The following is a 21,636-nucleotide window of genomic DNA, read 5'->3' as shown; positions in this document are numbered from 1 at the left end:
GTTCATGGGCCCAGAGCATGTGCTCTGCATGCAGGAGCCCTGGACCATGCGTGACTGCTAATAAACACATCGTCTCCTAACTTTTCTGAGGGGTCACGTCAAGTGGTACTGGGAGAATCATACAGTTCTGGGGATCAAACCTGGGGGTCCCACATGCAAGGCCTGTTCTGCAGCCCTCTCGGTCGTCTCCCGGCCTTCACGCAGGCTCTTTCTGGTCCGGGTAAGGGCGCGAGCTGCAGCCAGGGCGCTGCTGCTGGTCCTGGGGCTGGGGAGGACTTACCAATGTTGACCGAGTCCTCCCAGTCTTCCAGCACCTCTGTGACAATGAGCACATACACGTATGTCCTGTGCTTTCTCTCCTGGTTCTGGAGGGCAGAGAGAGGACAGAGAAGTTCCCTTAGAGAGCTGAGACTGAAAGGAAGCAAACGCTTCCAGGCATCTCTGGAGAGTTCAGACAGGGGTTCACTTTGGTTTCTCTCCCCCGTCCTCTCGTCATCCACAGGTCAGCGCGGGTGGCTTCCCTAGCAGCGGCCGCGCCTAAGCCTCAACATGGGCTCAGGGGCCGAGCTTCCAAAGCCAAGCTTTCCCCTTTATTCTTTGTTGGTTCTGCTTTGTTCTGAATCACAGGGAAACGATGGCTTCCTTCCTAGCATGAGCCTGGGATAAACTCCCCCAAAGAGCTTATGTTGAAACCCGTCCCCTCGGAGGTGGCCATCTGGGAGGCGGTCGGGGGGAAGGGCAGGCCCGGTGAACGGTATGAGCCGCATAGCAGGAACAGAAGCAGGCCCGTCACAGACATGACCCGCCTTCTTCCTGTTCTGCTTTCAGAACTGTGAGAAATCCATCTCTGCTTCCTATAAATCACTCAGTTGGTGACATTTTGTCACCAAGCCCTAAATGAAATAACACAAACACGTGTGGTTTATTATTTTTAAAAAATTATTTTCAATTTAACCTGTTTTGGGGCCACACCAGTGGCGCCTGGGGACTGTCACTGGCTCAGTGCCCAGAGCTGCTCCTGGCGGTGCTCTGGGGACCACAGAGAACCCGGGCTCCTGTGTGCAGCGCCTGCACCCGCCTTCTGAGTCACCTCTCTGGCCTTATGCTGCTTTAATTTAATTTAGCTTTGGTTTTGGGCCACACCTGTCAGTGCTTAGAGATCACTCCTGCGGGTGCTGGGAGTTGTCTGCACGCAAGACAAACACCTAAGCCCCTGTGCTATTTCTCTGGCCCTCTGTACCTGGTTCGTAAGATGACAACAATTGTACCAAAGATTTTAACAAACTTACCTCGAAAATTCCAACTAATCTTCCCAGTGTCCCTTTTACTCCAGCCTGAAAAGTGAAAAATAAAAAAAAAAATTATGTTGATAACTGTTTCTATTGTTGGTCCCATTTTTTAGTAATTTTGAGCATTTTTTGGAACAGAAATAAAAGTCAGGAGGACGGCCAGGTCTGTGGGAATCACACAGTGCTCCTGAGCCCCAGGCACGGGGCAGGTCTCCGATATACAAGGCATGAGCTACACACACACACACACACACACACACACACGCACACGCACACATAGGCACACATATACATATGTGCATATATACATATATGTTTTGATTTTTTTTTTTTTTTTACTTTTTGGGTCATACCTGACAATGCACAGGGGTTACTCCTGGCTCTGCACTCAGGAATTACTCCTGGTGGTGCTCAGGGGACCATATGGGATGTTGGGAATCGAACCCGGGTCAGCCATGTGCAAGGCAAACGCCCTACCCGCTGTGCTATTGCTCCAGCCCCTATTTTGAATTTTTGAAAGAAATTTACTTAGATGTTACAGGAGAGGAAGAGAGAAAAACTCTAAGGCATGCACTGAGCATATCTCCGGACTTTTAAACTTGATTTTTCATTTTGCTTATAGGTCACACCTAGCTGTGTGCTCCTGTGTACTCCTGGCTCTGTGTTCAGGAGTACCCTAGCGATGCTCAGGGGCTCACACGAGGTTCTGGGGATTCACACTATGGTGAGCAGGATACAGGCAAGTGCCCTAACCCTACACTCTCTCTCTGGTATGTATGTGATGATGTCTGGGCTACGTTAGCCATGTTCAGGGCCTGGGCCTGGTCAGTGCTTGAGGGACCACATGGCACCTGGGATCCAACCCAGGCTTCCCACATGCAAAACACGCAGTTTAGGACTTCCATTTCCCTGGCTGCCTTATAAGTTTTTTAGGGGGCCTTTTTGGGTCACCTCAGGGGTTACTCCTGGCTCTGCACTCAGGAATCACTCCTGGCGGTGCTTGGGGACCCACGGGACGCCAGGGATTGAACCTAGACTGGTCGCTGCGAGACAGACGCCCTACCCGCTGTACTACTGCTCCAGCCCACAAGTTTTTCTTTTGTACTTCAAGAACTTTAGGCCGTGTGACTGGTAGTACTGCTGGCAACAGGGCTTCAAGCATCGGGCACTCCCCCTCCTCAGTGATCGGTTCCTTTCCTCTGCCACTGTCTCAGGGCGACCCTTTCCAAAGCCCCCCCACCTCGGTGAGCTCGGTTCTGTGGACCAGTTCTCACACTCAGCTACCAGTGGCCATTTCCTGTTCCCTTCCTATGTTCCTTTACGTTCCACAGACAAGAGAGCTGTTTCTGTCCCTTAGCAGTTTTATAGTTTACCAGAAAATTCTGTTTTATTGTCCTTTGATTGTATTTCGTAAATACTGCAGTTTTTTGTTTTTTTTTTTTTTTTTGCTTTTTGGGTCACACCTGGCGATGCACAGGGGTTACTCCTGGCTCTGCACTCAGGAATTACCCCTGGCTGTGCTCAGGGGACCATATGGGATGCTGGGATTTGAACCCGAGTCGGCCGCGTGCAAGGCAAACGCCCTACCCGCTGTGCTATCACTTCAGCCCCAATACTGCAGTTTTTACAAATCAAAGATTTGTGACAACCAGGTACTAATTACTTATATTGACACATTTAAAATTTTAGATTATTATTTTTTTCTTTTGGGTCACACCCGGCGATACACAGGTGTTACTCCTGGCTCTGCACTCAGGAATTACTCCTAGCGGTGCTCAGGGGGCCATATGGGATGCTGGGAATCGAACCTGGGTTGGCCGCGTGCAAGGTAAATGCCCTACCAGCTGTGCTATGGCTCCAGCCCCTAAAATTTTATATTATTTTTATAGAAGCCAAAGCTGCCAACTCCCAGGGCCCTGTGGTACTGAGGATTGAAATGAAGGTTCACATATTACATAGGTGCTCACTTAGTGTCTGTCTATATTATATATTCCTAATAACTGCAATATTCCAAATTTTCCCATAGTTCTGACATCTGTCACGGTGAACTGTGACCATTGTACATTAGTAACAACAGTTACTAATGTAATCCTCCACCAGCAAAAAAGATCAGAACTTACTTAAGGCTCAGATACATACTGGCTAAACTTCTAGCAAGTATTCCATTGTAGCACTGTCATCCTGTTGTTCATTGACTTATTCCAGTGGGCACCAGTAACATCTCCATTGTGAGACCTGTTACTGTTTTTGGCATATCGAATATACCATGGGGAGCTTGCCCGACTCTGCCGTGCAGGCGGGATATTCTCGGTAGCTTGCCGGGCTCTCCTCTCCGAGAGGGACAGAGGAATTGAACCCGGGGTGGCCGTGTGCAAGGCAAATGCCCTACCCGCTGTGCTATCGCGCCAGTGAGCAAGTACTAACAAGGAAATTTAGCGGTTCCCATAGGAGGGGGCTCCTTTTTGATAAGGAAGAGGATTTCAGCTGTTCATAGCCACAGTGCGGACAGATAACGAGCGCGAGTCCTCACAGGTCAAGGTCTTCACTGTAACCATTTCACTTTCTTTACAGTCTTCCCCTGTGCACAGTCCCGCTTTCGCTGCCACAGGCAGGAAGAGAGGAGCTATTTTCATCTCTCACATGGTTCGTGCATGCAGGCCGGGGTAGGTGACAGGGTCACAGCTGACACATACTTGGCTCAGGTATCAGGGGCTAAGATTGGATTCACCTAGTCTGGGTACAGCAATGGACCCAGTTTTTCCAAAATCAGTTACAACTTCATTTACTTCATTTGCGGAGATGGGGGTGGGCTGGGTGTTTGGCCGTATCTGGTGGTGCTTAATGCTTACTCCTGGCTATTTAGGGGGTCACACTGGAGGTGCTTCGGGGACCATTCATGGTGCAAGGGGCTAAGGCATGTGCAAGGCAAGAGTCTTAGCCCCTGCCCCATGTGTTTTTCACCTATATTCTATTTTGTGTGACACTATGGCTGTTATCCCAGCATTCTTCTCTTGATTACGGGGCCACACCCAGAGCTGCTCACGGGTCATGTGTGCAGGACTGATCACTGGGAATGCCTGGGGGACCACATCCAGAGAGAGGCACCCATGTGCTATTCTCTCCACCCCGGCAGTATTTGTTTCTAATGCAAGGGACTGAACTCCAGGTTTCACCCAAGTGCAGTAAGCACCCTATGGCTGAGATATATTCCCAGACCCTTCCGAGTTTTCTTTTGGTTAGTATCTGCTTGATACAGGTCTGAGTAAAGGACAGTCAAGTTAACATTTAATGCACTTTACCCTAGAAACTTGACTTTAAATTACGGGATCTCTTCGAGATAAGTCAGAATTAAGGCCCTTATATTTTCATGCTATCCGGAAGCGCTGTGCTGAGCAGTTCACTAAATGGAGAGAACGTGGTCATACGGCACCTTTACCAGGCAATTTAGACTCATCCATTCCAGAGGTTACTGGAAGTTGAGAGTCTAAAAGAATACAGCTGCTGAAACCACTGTGAATTATATTGGAGTCAATGGGAAGTGAGTTATGGATATACTTCCTAAATGACTAAAGATTCTTTCCTGGAATGTGGAGCTGGATGGGAAAGCAAATATAACTGTTTGGAAGAGTCATCTGGGCTCAATTCATTTTGCAGAAGGCTACTGGCTCCTGTCCCAGTAATTTGGTCTCTATTCAGGGTTCCAACACACCAGCTCAAATACAATACTATGTTCTGTACCGCGACAGATTCTTATCTCTATACTGAGTCACTGATTTAACTACTCGGCAGTGGGGCGCATTCAAGTAAGTGTGATAGCAGTCAGATAAATTGACTAAGTACATACTTGAACATCCAGCTTGTAAAAAAAAAAGGCTGAAAGAGAATGTAAGAGTAGTGCGTGAAGAATGAAGCTCACTTGACTTCATGTATGAAGATCTGGGTCTGATCTGCACCACAAACACACACACAAACACAGAGCTGTCATTTGTCCAGGGGCCAGGAGCGAGCCGAGTGGCAGAAGTCCCTAGTTTTCTAGTAGTCTGATCTAGTTAGATTCCCCAGTGCCACCGCATGTGACAAGTAAGGTTTGAAGTTCTAACGGCACAAACGAAATCTGTCTGCTCTGCAGCCAGGTGTGAGCACTGCAACAAAGGAGCACAAGCCCTGATGAGCACCATGACTCAGTGTGCGAGCACCACAACCAAGAATAGGTGCGGCCCCAGGTCACTGCTACAACATCAAAAGAGAGAAAGGAAGTGGGTGGGGGGAGGAAGGGGAGGAGGAGGAGGAAGAAGAGAGGAAGGGGGAGGAGGAGGAGAAGAAAAGAGAAAAAGAGCATCATGGTGGAAGAGCACTGAAGCCCCAGGGCTAGAGTGCGTGTGAGCACACCAGGCTCGAGTCTGGTCCCTTGACACCACAGGCAGCACATGTGTTCCGTAAGGTGACACGGCTGCAGCAGCCCTGGGAGCGCCCCTCAAAGGGGCTCAGGACCTCTACATTAGGCTCTCCTGACTAAACGGGTGTTTTGGGGGGAGGGGTCACATCCAGCCATATTCAGGACTTTTTCCTGGCTCTGGGCTAAGGGGTCACTCCCCGTGCGGCCAAGGGGACCAGATGGGACGCCAGGGACCAAGGTCGGCTGCGTCAAAGGCAAGCGCCCGCCCCACTATACTCCAGTCCCAAGTGATTTTCTTTAACAACAAAAAAACCTGTTAGTGTTTATACCACAGATTACACATATTTATATCACACATGTTTATATTACACAGATATTATAATGTATTACAGATGACTGAACTGACAACAGTGTGATTATTTGCAAGAGTCTTCAGATTCTGGGGCTGGAGCAATAGTACAGCGGGTAGGGTGTTTGCCTTGCACGCGGCCGACCCGGGTTCGATTCCCAGCATCCCATATGGTCTCCTGAGCATCACCAGGGGCGATTCCTGAGTGCAGAGCCAGGAGTGACTCTGTGCTTCGCTGGGTATGACCCAAAAAGAAAAAAGAAAGAGTCTTCAGGTTCTAAACTTACCTACTAAAAGCAAGATACGTCTGTTTGGTAGCTTAGATGACTAGCTTAGATAACAAAAATATTCCTAGAACTACGTCAGAGTCAAAGGAACAGAGATACAATTCTAAAAAGTATAATTGAAACAAAAAAAGGCGGAGGTAGAGATGGACTGAGGCACAGCACAGCACTCTCTTCTTCCTGAAGCTCTATTAAAATGGGAGAATTAAACTGGTTATTGGAAGACAAGCCAAAAAAAAAAAAATCTCCCCCAAGAATACGTAAATGAGGGTGGAAAGATCAAAAAAAATCCTTTGCTTTTGCTCTGGAGGTCAGCTAAGCTTCCAGACTCTGAAAGGGACTAGGACAGGGTATGAGGGAGGCCCAGAGAGACAGCTGACAAAATGGAACCCCCAGTCAGGATAAAAACTCTCAACAACCTAGAAACATCTTCAACTTGACAAAGAGTCTCCTTCCTCACTCCCACCCCTGCAACTATTATCATACTTGTCTTTTTGGTTTTGGTTTCTGGGCCACACTTGCGGTGCTCAGGGATACTCCTACTCTGTACTCAGGGGTCCCTTCTGGTGGGCTTGGGGGAACATAAGGGGTGTGGGGGACTGAACCCAGGTAGCAAGTGCCCTACCTGCTGTACTATCTCTCTGGTCCCAAGTACCATCATACTTAGTAGTGAGAAACTCGGTTTTCCCACGAAGACTGGGTACAAGGCAAGGATGTCTTCTCAACACTCCTTGATAAAGTAAATCTTTTTTTTTGCTTTTTGGGTCGCACCTGGCGATGCACAGGGGTTACTCCTGGCTGTGCACTCAGGAACCACCCCTGGTGGTGCTCAGGGGACCATATGGGATGCTGGGATTCAAACCTGGGTCGGCCGCGTGCAAGGCAAACGCCCTACCCGCTGTGCTATTGCTCCAGCCCCGATAAAGTAAATCTTGTAGAGTGTTAATGGTAGAACCTGGGGTGGTGGTGGTGTGTGTGTGTGTGTCTCTGGGTACAATAAAATTCAATGTAGCAGATTGTTTGAAAATTTATAAATATTAAAAAATGTTTTCAACCTTAACTTTTTTCAAAGACAAAAAGTCAATTTAGAATCTAAAAATAATGTATTTATCCCTCCTTTTTCAATCTTTTTTTGAGATTTCATAAGCTATGTTACAGGCAACATAGAAAGATGGTGGTGGGAGTTTTATCAATTATGTGGAGCATAAAAATTTAAAAACAAAGTCAGCACTAAAGATGTAACTTGTTTCTTTCCTAACTACAGATCTAGCAACATGAAATGTCCCTGTCCTCAGAGTGTCCTCTGATGAGGATGAGAGGGCACGGGAAAGGGGGGGGGCCGAAGAGCCCCAAGCCGTCCTGTACTGTGCGAGCCAAAGACATCTTCTCTTTTTTTGATGTTTGGATCACAGCCAGCAGTGCTCAGGGCAACATATGGGATGTTGGAGTCCAACCCAGGTCTGCCATGTGCAAAACAAGTGCCCTACCCACTGTACTATCTCTTTGGCCCTCAACTCCTCTTTTCTACTGTCACTGTCACTCTGTTGCTCATCGATTTGCTCGAGTGGGCACTAGTAATGTCTCCATCATGAGACTTGTTACTGTTTTTGGCACATTGGATACGCCACAGGTAGCTTGCCAGGCTCTGCTGTGGGGGCAGGATACTCTCGGTAGCTTGCCGGGCTCTCCGAGAGGGGTGAGGGGGTGGAGGAATTGAACCCAGGTCAGCTGCGTGCAAGACCCTACCCGCTGTGCTATTGCTCCAGCCCTATTCTACTAATGACAAGAATTAGTACTTGAGTTCTTACTAAATGGCTACCTATGAGTTAGGCGCTGTCACGCTTCCTTTGTTCCATACAAGAAAAATAAGATGCAATACCGCGCAGTTTTACAGAGGCACCAGGACTTGAAGGTGGGTGTCTAGTACCAAAGCTCCCCCGCCACCAAATGTCCTCCTCACCTCAATTGCTGGGGAAATTAATTTGGGTATTTCTTCTCCCTGCCCACCCCAAGGGACCCAGCCCTGGCAGCCGACCTCCACTACCCAACTGCCGCCACGCTCCAGGCCACTTTCCACACACTTGGGCGAGCCTCACGCATGAGTGAAGTCCCACAGAACCCAGGCAACGCGGAACTTTGTGACCTAGGACTCTGGGCTCAATGGGATCCAGGAGCAGAGATCCTCTGCCTGCGTCCCCCAGTATCTGGTGACCCAGGGGTCATGCCCATATACCACCTCCTGCCGGCACCAGATAATCTCATCGGCCACTGGTCCAGATCTCACGGCTGCTTCTCCCGGGAGGGAGCATAAAATGAGGCCCCTTAACCATGCCACTGGACTCTGTGCCAGGCTGTTTTCACTCGGGGCGCCCCAGAGGAGGGCGGGTGAGAGCCCTCCCCGCCCCAAGGGACCCACCCCTGGCAGCAGACCTCCACTATCCAACAGCTGCCAGGCTCCAGGCGCTTTCCACACGCTCAGGCGGAGCCTCACACATGAGTGAGCGAGCCTATTCCTGGACCATCGTAAGACACTCCCTGCTCATTTTCCATAATTACCACACTATATTAATGATGAGGCCCAAAATCAAACAGAAAAGAGCTTTATCCAGGGGCCGGAGCGATAGCACAGCGGGTAGGGCGTTTGCCTTGCATGAGGCCGACCCGGGTTCGATCCCCGGCATCCCATATGGTCCCCCAAGCACCGCCAGGAGTAATTCCTGAGTGCAAAGCCAGGAGTAACCCCTGAGCATCGCTGGGTGTGACCCAAAAAAGCAAAAAAAAAAAAAAAAAAAAAAAAGAAGAAGAAGAGCTTTATCCTTGTAAGAGATTAATTTTAAATAGTAAAATGAGCCGAGAAAACCTGCTGTATCTGTCCCAGAGTGGAAGCTGAGGTCAGGCCTTTTCTGTCAGATGTCAGAGCACAGAAGGACTCCAGCACATCACTGGCAAAGGCCCTGAGGCAAATCCATTTTGAATCTCCTATTTCTGGCAGGGGGAACTTAGAAAGCCCTTTCCTCTCAGTTACAGTTCAGGGGCAGGAGGAAGCCTTGGCACCGTCCCGGCCGCCAGTGCTGTGATAATCCCCGAGCTCGGCCTGTGCTCCTTCTCACGCGGCCTGCGGTGTAATCCAACCCGGGCCCCGGACCAAGCGGGCTCTTTCCCCCGGGAGGCCAGGGCGCCTCTCTGCTCAGGGCCGGGACAGAATGGTAAGCATCAGCCCCTGGGTTGCTCACATGACTGCCTGTTTGTCTGGTTTCTGGTCCACGCCTCACTGTGCTCAGGGTTCGGTCCTGGCGGGACTCGGGGACAGTAGGTGGTGCAGGGGACTGGACCCAGGTCCGCACGTGCAAAGGAAGCGCCTTACCCGCTGCATCGCTCCAGCTCTAATGCGTTGTTTTGACCAAAAATATGATATTTTAACATGCTGAAAGCTTTTTCAAGTTGCCTACACTGAAAGGCCAGAACATCTCACATGAAAACTGTTTTCAAGCTTCTGTCATATGTATGTATGTGCGTGCATCTAATTTTTTTCTCTTTTTTGGGGGGAAGGGCTGCACTTGGTGATGCTCATACACTCAGCAATTATTCCCAGTGGTGCTGAGGGACCATATGGGATGCGGGAGATGAAACCCAGATGGGCCGCGTGCAGGGCAAGGCCCTATCCACTGCACAATCTCTCTGACCCTCTGTCTGTTACTGTTTAGTGTGAAGGGGGCTGTTACCTGGTAGTGCTCAGGGGACCATGGGTCACTGAATACCGAGCCCAGGGCCTACACAGGCAAACCACATGCTCCAGTCCTTTCAGAAACACCCTCAGCCCTCAGCACCTGCTGAATGATCAAAACCATTCGGGGTCTCAAATGTCGTATGGGTTTACTGGCCGGGTCCAGACAGGGAGCGGAGTGCCCCTCGCCTGTCCCCATGTCTCCCCGCTCTACCTGGTGGGTGAGTGGCTTACACCTGCCGTACTTAACATACAATATATTCACCTTCTACAGATTTGCTCTGGATTTTAATTTTTCTGGGGGGAGGGCTGGCTTTTGGGCCACACCCTGTGGTGCTCCCGAGTGATTGCTGGCAGTGCTCATGGGACCATATATCGTGCTGGGGGTCTGAACCGGGGGGCTGCAGCCAGCCACACTACAAGGCAAGTTCATGACTTGCCTCCTAAGTTCCGGATTTTTCAAGTCATGTTACTTCCTGAATAAGTTCTGTGATAACCTGATTCCCACTTCTTTTTCTTCTCTTTTTCTTTTTGGGCCACACCCGCAGTGTTAAGGGGTTACTCCTGGCTCTGCACTCAGGAATTACTCCTGGCAGTGCTTGAGGGAAACATGTGGGGTGTCAGAGACTAAACCTGGGTCGGAGATGTGCAAGGCAAGAGCCCTAACCGCTGTACTATCTCTCCAGACCCCTGACTCCCATTTCTATTAAGGCCCCAGAATAATAAAGAATAATCAGTTTCCCCACCCCACCCCACCTCTTCACACAGTCGAAGCATGTAGGAGCACAGACTGCTTGCAGAAGTCTGGGTTTGCTCCCCAGCACCAAAAGGCCCCCTAACACTGCAGGAAGCAACCTTGGGTGCCAGGCTGGAAGTAACTGCTGAACACTGCCAAATGTGACTCCACAAAGAAAAGGGGGGCGGTGACATTACTTATTCCCAAGTTCTTAAACCATACCCAAGTGTCACAGACTTCTAGTTTTAATTATGCAGTGCTGGGGACTGAACACAGGGCCTTACACATGCAAAGCAAGTATTCTATGTACCCAAAGCTACATCTCTGGGGCAGTCTCAACATTTTGTGAGGGGAAGAGGTTTTTTTGGGGGGAGGAACACCCAATGATACTCCTGGCTCTGCACTCAGGAACCTGGCATGGCTCAGGGGCCCATATGGGATGCCAGGGGTTGAACCCGGGTTGGCCGCATGCAAGGCAACCACCTTACCCCGCTGTACTATATATTGTTCTGGCCAAAGTCTTAAATTTTAAAAATGTTCTTTCTGGGAGGGTGATATGGTGGTCACTGGTGGAGGGATGCAGACACACTGGGGGAGGAGGTGGAGTCGGAACACCGAATCCATGAAACCCTATTCATGGTGCCTAACGCAAAAATCATGTACAAGAAAACGTCCTTCTTGGGCGAGGGCAATGGCTCAAAGGGCAGGCGCAAGGGCACGTTCTGCTGGTGGGGGACCTGGGGGCCATAGCCCGCACTACTCAAGCACCACTGGGGTGACCCCCAAACAGAGCTGGGCAGAGCTTCTAAGAACTGATGGCTGTATTTCGAAACAGGAAGAAAAAAAACAAACCCAAAATTGGCAAAACCCAAGCTCTTGTGTCCAACGCGAGACCCTGTGTGACCTAGGTCAGCGACAGCACCAGGGGACCGTGTCTGCCCCTGCCGGGAGAGGGAAGCACGGCACAGGGCCGGGTTAAGAAGAATCGAGTTGTCGGAGCTGGAGAGAGTGCACAGGGCTGAGCACGTGTTCTGCACAGGGGGTGGGGGTGGAGGGCTGTGGGCTTGGTGCCCCCAACACTGCCAGAAGTCACTCCTGACCGCACCTGGAGCAGCTCCCGAGCACTGCTTGGCCCCAGACCCAAGCCAAGTAACAACAAAGGCAAAAGAAACAGGGAAGCAACAAGAAGCAACCCAAGTGTTGCTTCTGGGGCGGCGCTTGAGACCTTGGCCCGCAGTGTTAGTGGCAGGGGCCTGGGTCTGCGGCGGCTGCACGCAAGCGCGGGCTCCGGACCTGGGGTCTGCTCTGCAGTGCAGGGCCTCACAGCCGCCAGGCGAGTGCTCGCAGGTGAGCCGCACCCCGGGCCCGCTCCAGCCCTGTAAAGCCAGCTCCTCGCCTCCAAAGATACAGACTTCCAAAATACATTTCATTAGGACATTTTTCCATGTTATTTAAAAATAATATCAGATCAAGAATGGTTACAATAAAATCTGGATAGACTGAGAAAAAATTAGTCAGGTTAGAGATAATTACAAAGCAGCTCTGAACTGGAGGCCAACATCATCCCTGAAACTACAGTCAGGCATCAAAAGGTCCAAAAACTTACTGAAATGAAGATGTAGTGAGATGACGTGCCAAGAAATTTCTACTTTACGTAAGACCCAAACCTTGAGGGGTTGGAGAGACAGTGCACGGGGGAGGCGCTTGCTTGCACACAGATGGCCAAGTCTGCCCCAAGCACCCAGAGGCGCCCCAGGCACTGCCAGGAGTGATCCCTGAACGCAGTGCAGGAGTGACCTCCAAGCAGCATCCCCAGGGTGATGAGTGAATAACCAAAATCTTTTTTTAAACTTGAATAATGTATGAGTACTGCTATTTATTCAGCTACTGATTAAGCTGATTGAATTGGACATGAACTCCACATTATTTTTTTATTCTGTTCTGCATGTTAACTTTATTTTATTATTATTTTTCCCTCTTTGTTTTGATTCACCGTGAGATGCAGCTACAAAGCTTTCATTAAATAACCGAATATAAAAAATTTACATGAGGTCATGTTTCTACAGCAAAGCAACACGTGTGGAAGTCAAAAGAAGGGCAGAAAGGTGTGATATCCGAACAGGTGAGGAACCGGAAGTCAGGAGTCGGCAGACAGAGCCAGTGGTAGGGTTTACGCCCGGCACATGCATGGCCCAAACTCCACCCTGGCACACACCCCGCCCAAACTCCACCCTGGCACACACCCCGCTGCCTCACCACGCTGCACTGCCGGGCCGAGGAGAGGACAGACAAGGAAACAAGCTTCCTATTGGCGAGGGCCACGCTGGGCTGTGCTCAGGGGTCACTCCGACAAGGACTGGTGGGCCATACGGATCACAGAGCACTGACCTTGGGTCTGCTCTAGGTAACAAGCATTATGTTTCTTTTCTTTTTTTTTTTTTTTTTAACTTTTTTTGGGTCACACGTGGCGATGCACAGGGGTTACTCCTGGCTCTGCACTCAGGAATTACCCCTGGCCGTGCTCAGGGGACCATATGGGATGCTGGGATTTGAACCCGGGTCGGCCGCGTGCAAGGCAAACGCCCTCCCCGCTGTGTTATCGCTCCAGCCCCCAAGCATTATGTTTCAAAAGCTTGCTGCTTTTTGTTCTGTTCTACAGCCACATCCAGGGGTACTCAGGAGTTACTCCTGGCAGGCTCAGGGGACCACATGGGATGCCGGGGAGTGAATCTGGGTCAGCCGCCGGCATGGCAAACACCCTCTATCTGCTGTACCACTGCTCCGCTCTTCACTGCTGGGCCACGTTCAGCTATGCTTGGGGCCTGCTCCTGGCAGGGGTCAAAGGGCCATATGAGGTGCCAGGAAATAAACGCAGGTCTGCTGTGAGCAAGGCCAGCACCCTATTTACTCTTTGGTCCCCTTTTATTTTAAAACCTTAAAAACAATGCCCAAGCCACAGGTTACATGACAACTATGTAATCATTTAGAATGGCGCAGCCGATACGGGCCTTGCCCGGCTGTGAACCAGCAGCTAAAAGAACTATTACTTGATCACACGGGCCTACTCATCATCGCTGGGTTATTTTCTCCAAAAGAAACACGCTCATCCTCTCCATCCTTGAGGAAGATGCCACTGAAGGCTCACACAGTTTCCCCCAGCGGCTGGTTTTTGATGTTCTCCTGTCTGTATAATAACCCTCTTGGCTGAGGTGAGAAAGATGAAAAGAAATGGAAATGTAGCAGATGAATAGAGGACAAAACAGTTTCAGATCTAGCTTCTCTTTTTCCCCCTGTCAGCCAACAGTTTTACCTTTCCCATTGATTCAGCAAGAAAGAATGGCTTGGAAGCCACACAAAGACGTGTTTTTCCTTTTCACTGCACAGAGTCACATGGTGGCTGCAGGAGCCTTTGCTGCCTTGGCCTCGAGATGAACTGTAACCAAGGCTCAGCGCCTGCCCTGGGAGGAAGCTTCCTTCCTGTAGTCCTTTGAGAGGTCACTATAATAGGGTTCTGACTCTATGCAAATGAAAAATGGAGGTCAGTTTCCAAAAGGAATGTTTTACTCTTTAAATGCGACTATTAATGTTCTAATTGCTCTGGAATTTATCTGTGTGTGAAATTCAGTCAGTGTGGGTTTTTTTTTTCTCTTTCCAATTATGGGGTGACATCCAGCAGTGTTCTAGGGCTATTCCTTTTTTGGGGGGCTTTTTGGGTCACACCTGGCAATGCTCAGGAGTTACTCCTGGCTCTGCACACTGGAATCACTCCTGGAGGTGCTCGGGAGACCATATGGGATGTCTGGGATCGAACCTGGGTGGGCCGTGTGCAAGGAGTATGTTGGCTCTGTGCTTGGGAACAACCCTGGAAGGTTCTTGTAGGACCGAATGTGGTGCCTGGAACTCAGGGTTGGTAAAATGCAAGCTAAGTACTTCTGTACTGTCCTTCTGGCGCTATGTGAAATTCTCTTTTTAATTTTTTTGCCATACCTGGTGGTGTTTAAGGCTTACTCCTGGGTCTGCGCTCAGGCCCATATGGGGTGCTGGGGATTGAACCCAGGTCAGGTGCGTGAAAGGTAAGTGCCCTACTTCTATATTATCACTCCCGCCCCTCTGCTGAAATTTTTAAGACAAAATGAATAAAGCTTCAGAACAGGTTGAGTTCTGGGGCAGACAAAGCCACAACAAACACTTAATAATCTCATTTTAGGGGCTAGAGAGATAGTACTTGCCTTGCACATGGCCGAGCGGGGTGTGATGAGCCCTGGCACCCTGTACGGTCCTGAGAGCCCTGCCCGGAGTGATCCCTGAGTGCAGAGCCAGGAGTGAGCCCTGAGCACAGCTCGGTGTGACATCAAACAAAACAAATAAACAAATAGAATCAAACATACCGAGTTTATAAACGCAATCTGAAACATTTGAAGGCCTTCAATTAATTGGCCTACAGATTACTCAAAAACTCTTAAAAATGACCATGAAGGGGACCTGGAATAACTCAATGACAGAGGCCTGCCTCTCGAGTATGAAGCTGCAAGTTCAATTCACGACACCCCCCACATGCAGAGTAGCATCCCCGGAACTACTGCAAACTGTGCAACCTCCCGCACACTGCAGCCAAGGTGTGTGCAACTCCTGGTCATTGCAACAACAAAAAGAGAAGGGAAGTTTTTTTTAAAAGTGGGGGCTGGAGTGATAGTACAGTGGGAGGGTGTTTGCCTTGCACGCAGCCGACCTGGGTTTGATCCCCAGAATTCCATATGGTTCGTCTGAGCATCACCTGGAGTAATTCCTGAGTGCAGAGCCAGGAGTAACCCCTGAGCATCTCTGGGTGCAACCCAAAATTAACTAAAAAATTTTTTTTTAAAAAGTCATTATAAAAATCCATCCTTACAAAAAGAGAAATCAGATATGAAATCAAGTTTTTGAATGTTTACTTTTTTTGTCAGGGGCCAGAGACTTAGTGCCGTGGGTAGGGTGCTTGCCCCGCATACAGCTGACCTCAGTTCGATCCCAGCATACCAATGGTTCCATGAGTGCAGAGCCAGGAGTAACTCCCAAGTATCACTGGGTGTGACTCCAAAACAAAACAAAAAGCTTCATAATGGTTCCAATTCAGCCTTGGCCTTGCCATAAAACCACCATATCCATGACAGAGAGGTCAGTGCAGGGGCTGGAGCGATAGCACAGCCGGTAGGGTATTTGCCTTGCTCGAAGCCAACCCAAATTCAATTCCCGGTATTCCATATGGTCCCGAGACCGCCAGGAGAAATTCCTGAGTGCAGAACCAGGAGTAACCCCTGAGCATTGCCGGGTGTGACCCAAAACGTTTAAAAAAAAAAAAAAGGTCAGTGCAGAACTGGGCTGGAAACCTCATGCTGATAATAGGGCTTTAAAAACAACAACAACAAGGGTGTTTCGGGCTGAATGTGGGCTAGAGACTGAGCACAGTGGCCACTCAACACCTTTATTGCAAACCACAACAGCTAATTAGAGAGAGAGAACAGAAGGGAATACCCTGCCATAGTGGCAGGGTGGGGTGGGGAGAGATGGGATTGGGGAGGGTGGGAGGGATGCTGGGTTTACTGGTGGTGGAGAATGGGCACTGGTGAAGGGATGGGTTCCCGAACTTTGTATGAGGGAAGCATGAGCACAAAAGTGTATAAATCTGTAACTGTACCCTCATGGTGATTCACTAATTAAAAATAAATAAATTAAAAAGTACATATATAAAACTAAAAAAAAAAAAACAAACTGAAAAGGGTGATAGAGGTCAGGATGAACACATTTAATTTGGACGAAATCAATTTAGTCTCCAAAATATATCTCAAAAGGCAAAGGATTAAAAACAGGAAGAATTTTTGCACACATTTTATATGTAAATGTTAAATTCAGTAAATGCCATTAAATTATGACTTCTTTCATAAATTTAAATGATTTGTAGAACATTTTTGTGAATTATGTACCACTGACTTTTGCCTATTTTATTTTATTATTATCTTGTCTGTATTTGATTGCCCATCATTGACTTTTATAATTTAATAATATATTTAAAAACTAATCTCTTTTATCACTGAATGTATAAATACAATTTTCAGTTTCTGAAAACAACAACAACAAAAATCCAATAAATTTGGGGGTTGAACTCTGCTCTTTAGTCAACTTATCTACAAAAAGAAAAAAAAAAGTTGTGACATTTTAATTTTGGCCTCAATGACTCTTGGTAAATCTGTGTCCCCTTTTTGCGGGTTCCGAGGAAGAGAGTGCGTGGGGGGTACCCCCAGCTCTGTGCAAGGCGGCCACTCCCAGCAGCGTACGAGGAGCCAGGAGGTGCTGGGGCCTGAACCCAAGATCTCCTGCAGCTCAGGCATACACACCATCCATTTAAGCTATCACCCCCTTCCATTTTTTTTTTTTAGGGGAGCCACACCTGGCGGTGCTCAGGGCTTATTCCTGACTCTACACACAGGGACGACTCCTGGCACGCTCAGGAGAACATACTAGGTGCCGGGGATTGAACCCGGGTCAGCCGTGTGCAAGGCAGGCATCCGTCCCATGCCCTGTCGTTCTGCTCCCCGCCTCAACATTTCTGTACCCCTCCTGCTGCACCTCTCTCATCCCCAACAAGACCACTTCATTCCAGCTGAGCGCGGCTCTCCTACCCGCTGAATGAAGAGTACGTCATCTCCAGGAAAGAGACGGCCAAGCAGGTGCCCTGTATCCCTTCTGCCCCTTCGCCAAATTTCGGCTTCTTTCATCTAATTTTCTGTATCTGAGGAGACTTGTATCACCCAGGGACAATTCAATCACCATATGCAAAAACAACTAATATCAACTTTCCAGAGGTCAACATTGAACTCAAAATGCTATACAATGGCACATTTGGCAGATACCAGCCCAACCCCCTACCCCACCTCCAAACAAACTGCAAGTCTTCACACAAAAATTCTGAAGGTCGGGGCCGGAGCGATAGCACAGCGGGTAGGGCGTTTGCCTTGCACTCGGCCGACCTGGGTTCGATCCCCGGCATCCCATATGGTCTCCCCAGCACCGCCAGGAGTAGTTCCTGAGTGCATGAGCCAGGAGTAACCCTTGTGCACCGCCGGGTGTGACCCAAAGAGCTAAAAAAAAAAAAAAATTCTGAAGGTCTTCCTTTCTCTCTATTCTATTTCTGGTCTCCCCACTACCTGTCTGAATCCACAACTACTAAGAGAACTCTGCTGGTCACCACTTTGTCTTAGGTACCTTAGAACTGACAAAAGCCAACTGGGTTTAAATTAAACATATGAAACACAGGCCCATCAATTGGTCTGACCATACTTACTATACATTCAAATCTTTGTGATCCTCCAGAAAGAAGCAGACAAGATTCTGGCGCTGATATCAGAAAACACATAACTGGTCTCTGCTCTGGGTTGTTGAAGGGTTTCAGAGTTCTGAAACCCTTCTAATCCCTGGAAGTGAGCGATTTTCTTTCTTTTTTTTTTTTTTGCTTTTTGGGTCACACCTGGCGATGCACAGGGGTTACTCCTGGCTCTGCACTCAGGAATTACTCCTGGCCGTTCTCAGGGGACCATATGGGATGCTGGGATTTGAACCCGGGTCGGCCGCGTGCAAGGCAAACGCCCTACCCGCTGTGCTATCTCTCCAGCCCCAAGGAAGTGAACGATTTTCAATGTTTGCGCCAATATTTGGTCTTTTGACCTAGTTCCTGACATTCCTGCAAGTCCCCATGTGATAGCACTGTGCTTAACGAGGAGAATCTCGGGTCCCTGGACGGCTTCAGAATGGGAGGGGTGTGGGACTGGAGAGACGGATCAACTGGTTGAATGCATGTTTGCTTGGTTTTGGGCCACACCTGGTGATGACTAGGGGTGACTCCTGCCTTTGCATTCAGGAATTACTCCTCATGGTACCTGGAGGGCCATATGGGGTGTCAGGAGTGTATCTGGGCTGGCCGTGTGCAAGACAAGCGCCCTATCCACTGTACCATCTCTCCAGGCCCTGTGTCCATGTAAAACGTATATGGGACCCCTGGCTTTTACCCCCTCTACTCTATGGTCCCTGGAGCACAGGACCGGGGAGCCCCTAGGGCTACTGTACGTGGCCTAAACACCCCCCCCCTAAAGTGAAAAATAAAACACAAGAATGGGGTTGGCCAATAGAAAGCTCAAGTCATGGTGAGAAGCCCGAATCTCAGTCCTCCCCCCACCCAGGAAGGGCTGAGTACAGGGCGGAACATCATTAATTTGTGGGCAATCTGAAAGTGCCCATAAAAATTCCATTAGCCCAGGATATAAGGACCAGCAAACATCAATTTTAGGAGGCTGATGGGCACCCCTCAACTTCACAGGAACAGAACCTCCTGTGCTCGGGGCCTTCCCAGAATTTAATTGTCTTCATCGAGTTGTTTTTCGAAATTCTTTTTCGTATTTTTCAAATAAACTTGCAAACATAATGGGTTCTGTGAGTTCCTTGAGCTGCTCCAGCACATCAAACCCGAGGTGAGGGACCGTCTCTGGGACCTCCTGTCTGTAAAAGGGTTGGGAAAAGCACAGGGGATAGCCTGGGCTTGCAACTGGTATACCTAACGCCGTGGGGGACAGTTCTGTGGGATCCGACTCTACTCTCAGGAAGGTGATATTGAGCACTGAAGTCAGGGCTGGGATAGTACAGCAGGTAGGGCGCGTGCCTTGCAGATGGCTGACCGGGTTCAGTCCCTGACACCTCTAAGGTCCCCTGAACACCACCAGGAGTGTTCTCTGAGTGCAGAGACAAGAGTTAGCCCTGAGCACACACAGCTGGTGACCTGATCACTGGGAAGAGAAAAACCTTCCTCTACACTGGGTGTCCAGAATGATCAGAAGTGAAAATCTGAGTTATTCCCTTCCATCACTGTCACTGTCATCCCCTTGTTCATCAATTTGCTTCCATTTGCCCTTAAATCTGCCCCGTGAAACTGGCCTGAACCTCATGCACTCCTCTCTCTGCCTGGTTTGGTAAAGAGTGGGACACCAATATGTACAACCACGAGAATGCTTTTCTGAGGGCTTTAGGGAGAGCCCAAAGGGCATGTCTGGAAAGTGGAGGTCTGGGTTTGATCCCCAGCATGGTCCCCTGAACATCACCAGACAGGATCCCCAAGAAGGAGCCAGAAGTAGTCCCACCCTGTAGTTGCCCTAAAGCACTCTCTACTGGGCAGGATACACAGACGGGGAAGGAAACACTCACCCCAGAATTATGACTCCTACAGGCGAGACACAAGCAGCCCAGAGCACGCTGTCACAAGAGGTGACTACAGATCCTCAGTTCCTTCCCCCAGTTTTGAATTACAATCTCTTTCTCAGTTTACCAACCAAACTGGAAACTGAGTAAGGGGATTAAGGTAGCAAGACTCTTTTTTAATTTCCCCCCCAAGACTCTTTCTTACTGGGCATCAAAATACATTACACGCAGTGAGTACACTCAAATACTTGTATGTTGAGCATCATGTGACCACACAAAAAAGATTCTATTCTCTCAAGTCGCACTGCGAACAGTTTGGAGCTAAGAGAATGTGATGCGTTGCGAGGAGGCAGGATGTGCGGATGCAGACTCTGCACAGTGAGGGCCGGGCACCAGCGGGGGGGCCTTCCCCAGCAGACCGCTCGTTACACACGTTACACGCGGCATGCCGGGCCCCATTACCCCTTCCTCACGCAAAAAAGTGTAAGTGCCATCTTCTGGAGAGAATGTCCACTCAGTCCGTGGCAATCAGCTCAGGAGCTGCGGAGGTGACGCGGGGCCTGGCACTCTAGCGGGGCCAGCCCCTTCCGGTCAGCTTACCTCCTCACACACTTCTCGGACCGCCGCCACGCTCGGCTCCTCCTCGGGCTCCATGCCTCCTCCAGGAACAATCCATCGGTCTGGATGGCGGCTACTGCTCACGAGCAGGACCTGAGTCACAGGGGATGGGGATATGGTTATATGGGCAGCGACGGACACAGGGACACATGCGTGCAAATTCAGAGTTCACATGCTGGAACATGGACTTAGGACCCGCTCACTGTTCACACCTCTCCAAACCACTTCCTGCATGGTCACCTGTTTTTGGCTGGAAAGTAGTCAAAGCAAGAAGGGTGCCTGGACTGGGGGCCCTTTGGTTGTAGGCAGATGGGGGGGGGGGGAGGACACACTGGAAAAGTACTTTCGGATTGCCTCGCCCTGAAGCAGCGCAAGGCACAAGGACCACAGTCCTTTGAAATACAAATCCTGAGCTCTCTGAGGAGGAGAAACCCAGATGCAGAAATCCAAGGTCCCACTCAGGGAAGGGCGGACCCCTCCGAAAGGAAGGGCCCATCAACAGTGCAAGGCTTTCCTGTGACAAAGCCCAGATTGTTATGTATGCTAGCTCCAGAAAACACCTACGTGGAAGAACTGTGCTCTTCAAGCCCGTGCTCTCCCTGAACGCTCTCTCTTGCTTGTCTCGATGTTTCTTTGCTGCCTATGTTCTCCCCTGCACGCATTTCCCCTCTTTGTCTTCTCTCACATCTTTCTAAGCAAGGTTTGTTCAATAAAAACTACTCTGCTTCACTGCGCTGCCTCCTCCTGAAATACTTTTCAGAACTTTCTCTTTCTGACAGGTTTTCCTGATGCTTATCTACAGTCTATGATGTATAGACTCAAAAGGTTTACCAAAAGGAAATCCGCAAATCCACACATAGTCACTTTTATAGGTAGTCCATAAACCAAGGACAAACCATATTACAAGAATTTAAAAGTATAGGGGCTGGAGCGGTAGCACAGCGGGTAGGGCGTTTGCCTTGCACGCGGCCGACCAGGGTTCGATCCCCGGCATCCCATATGGTCCCCCAAGCACCACCAG

General features: G+C 49.4%; 1 protein-coding gene across 1 annotated transcript in view; it reads right to left on the bottom strand.

Annotated features, from left to right (window-relative positions):
* Nucleotides 1–21,636, bottom strand: part of NUDT3 (nudix hydrolase 3) — a 77,653-nt gene that overhangs the window by 11,339 nt on the left and 44,678 nt on the right. Inside the window, exons 2-4 of the mRNA XM_055129047.1 lie at nt 20,598–20,708; nt 1,290–1,334; nt 281–365 (exon numbers count right to left, since the gene is read on the bottom strand). Coding sequence (XP_054985022.1) covers nt 281–365; nt 1,290–1,334; nt 20,598–20,708 — 241 coding nt within the window. The remainder of the gene's footprint in view (nt 1–280; nt 366–1,289; nt 1,335–20,597; nt 20,709–21,636) is intronic.

This window comes from Sorex araneus, chromosome 2 (assembly GCF_027595985.1).
Source record: "Sorex araneus isolate mSorAra2 chromosome 2, mSorAra2.pri, whole genome shotgun sequence".
Lineage (NCBI taxonomy): Eukaryota > Metazoa > Chordata > Mammalia > Eulipotyphla > Soricidae > Sorex > Sorex araneus.
The sequence above is the reverse complement of the archived record's forward strand: the minus strand, read 5'-3'. Positions and strand labels throughout refer to the sequence as shown.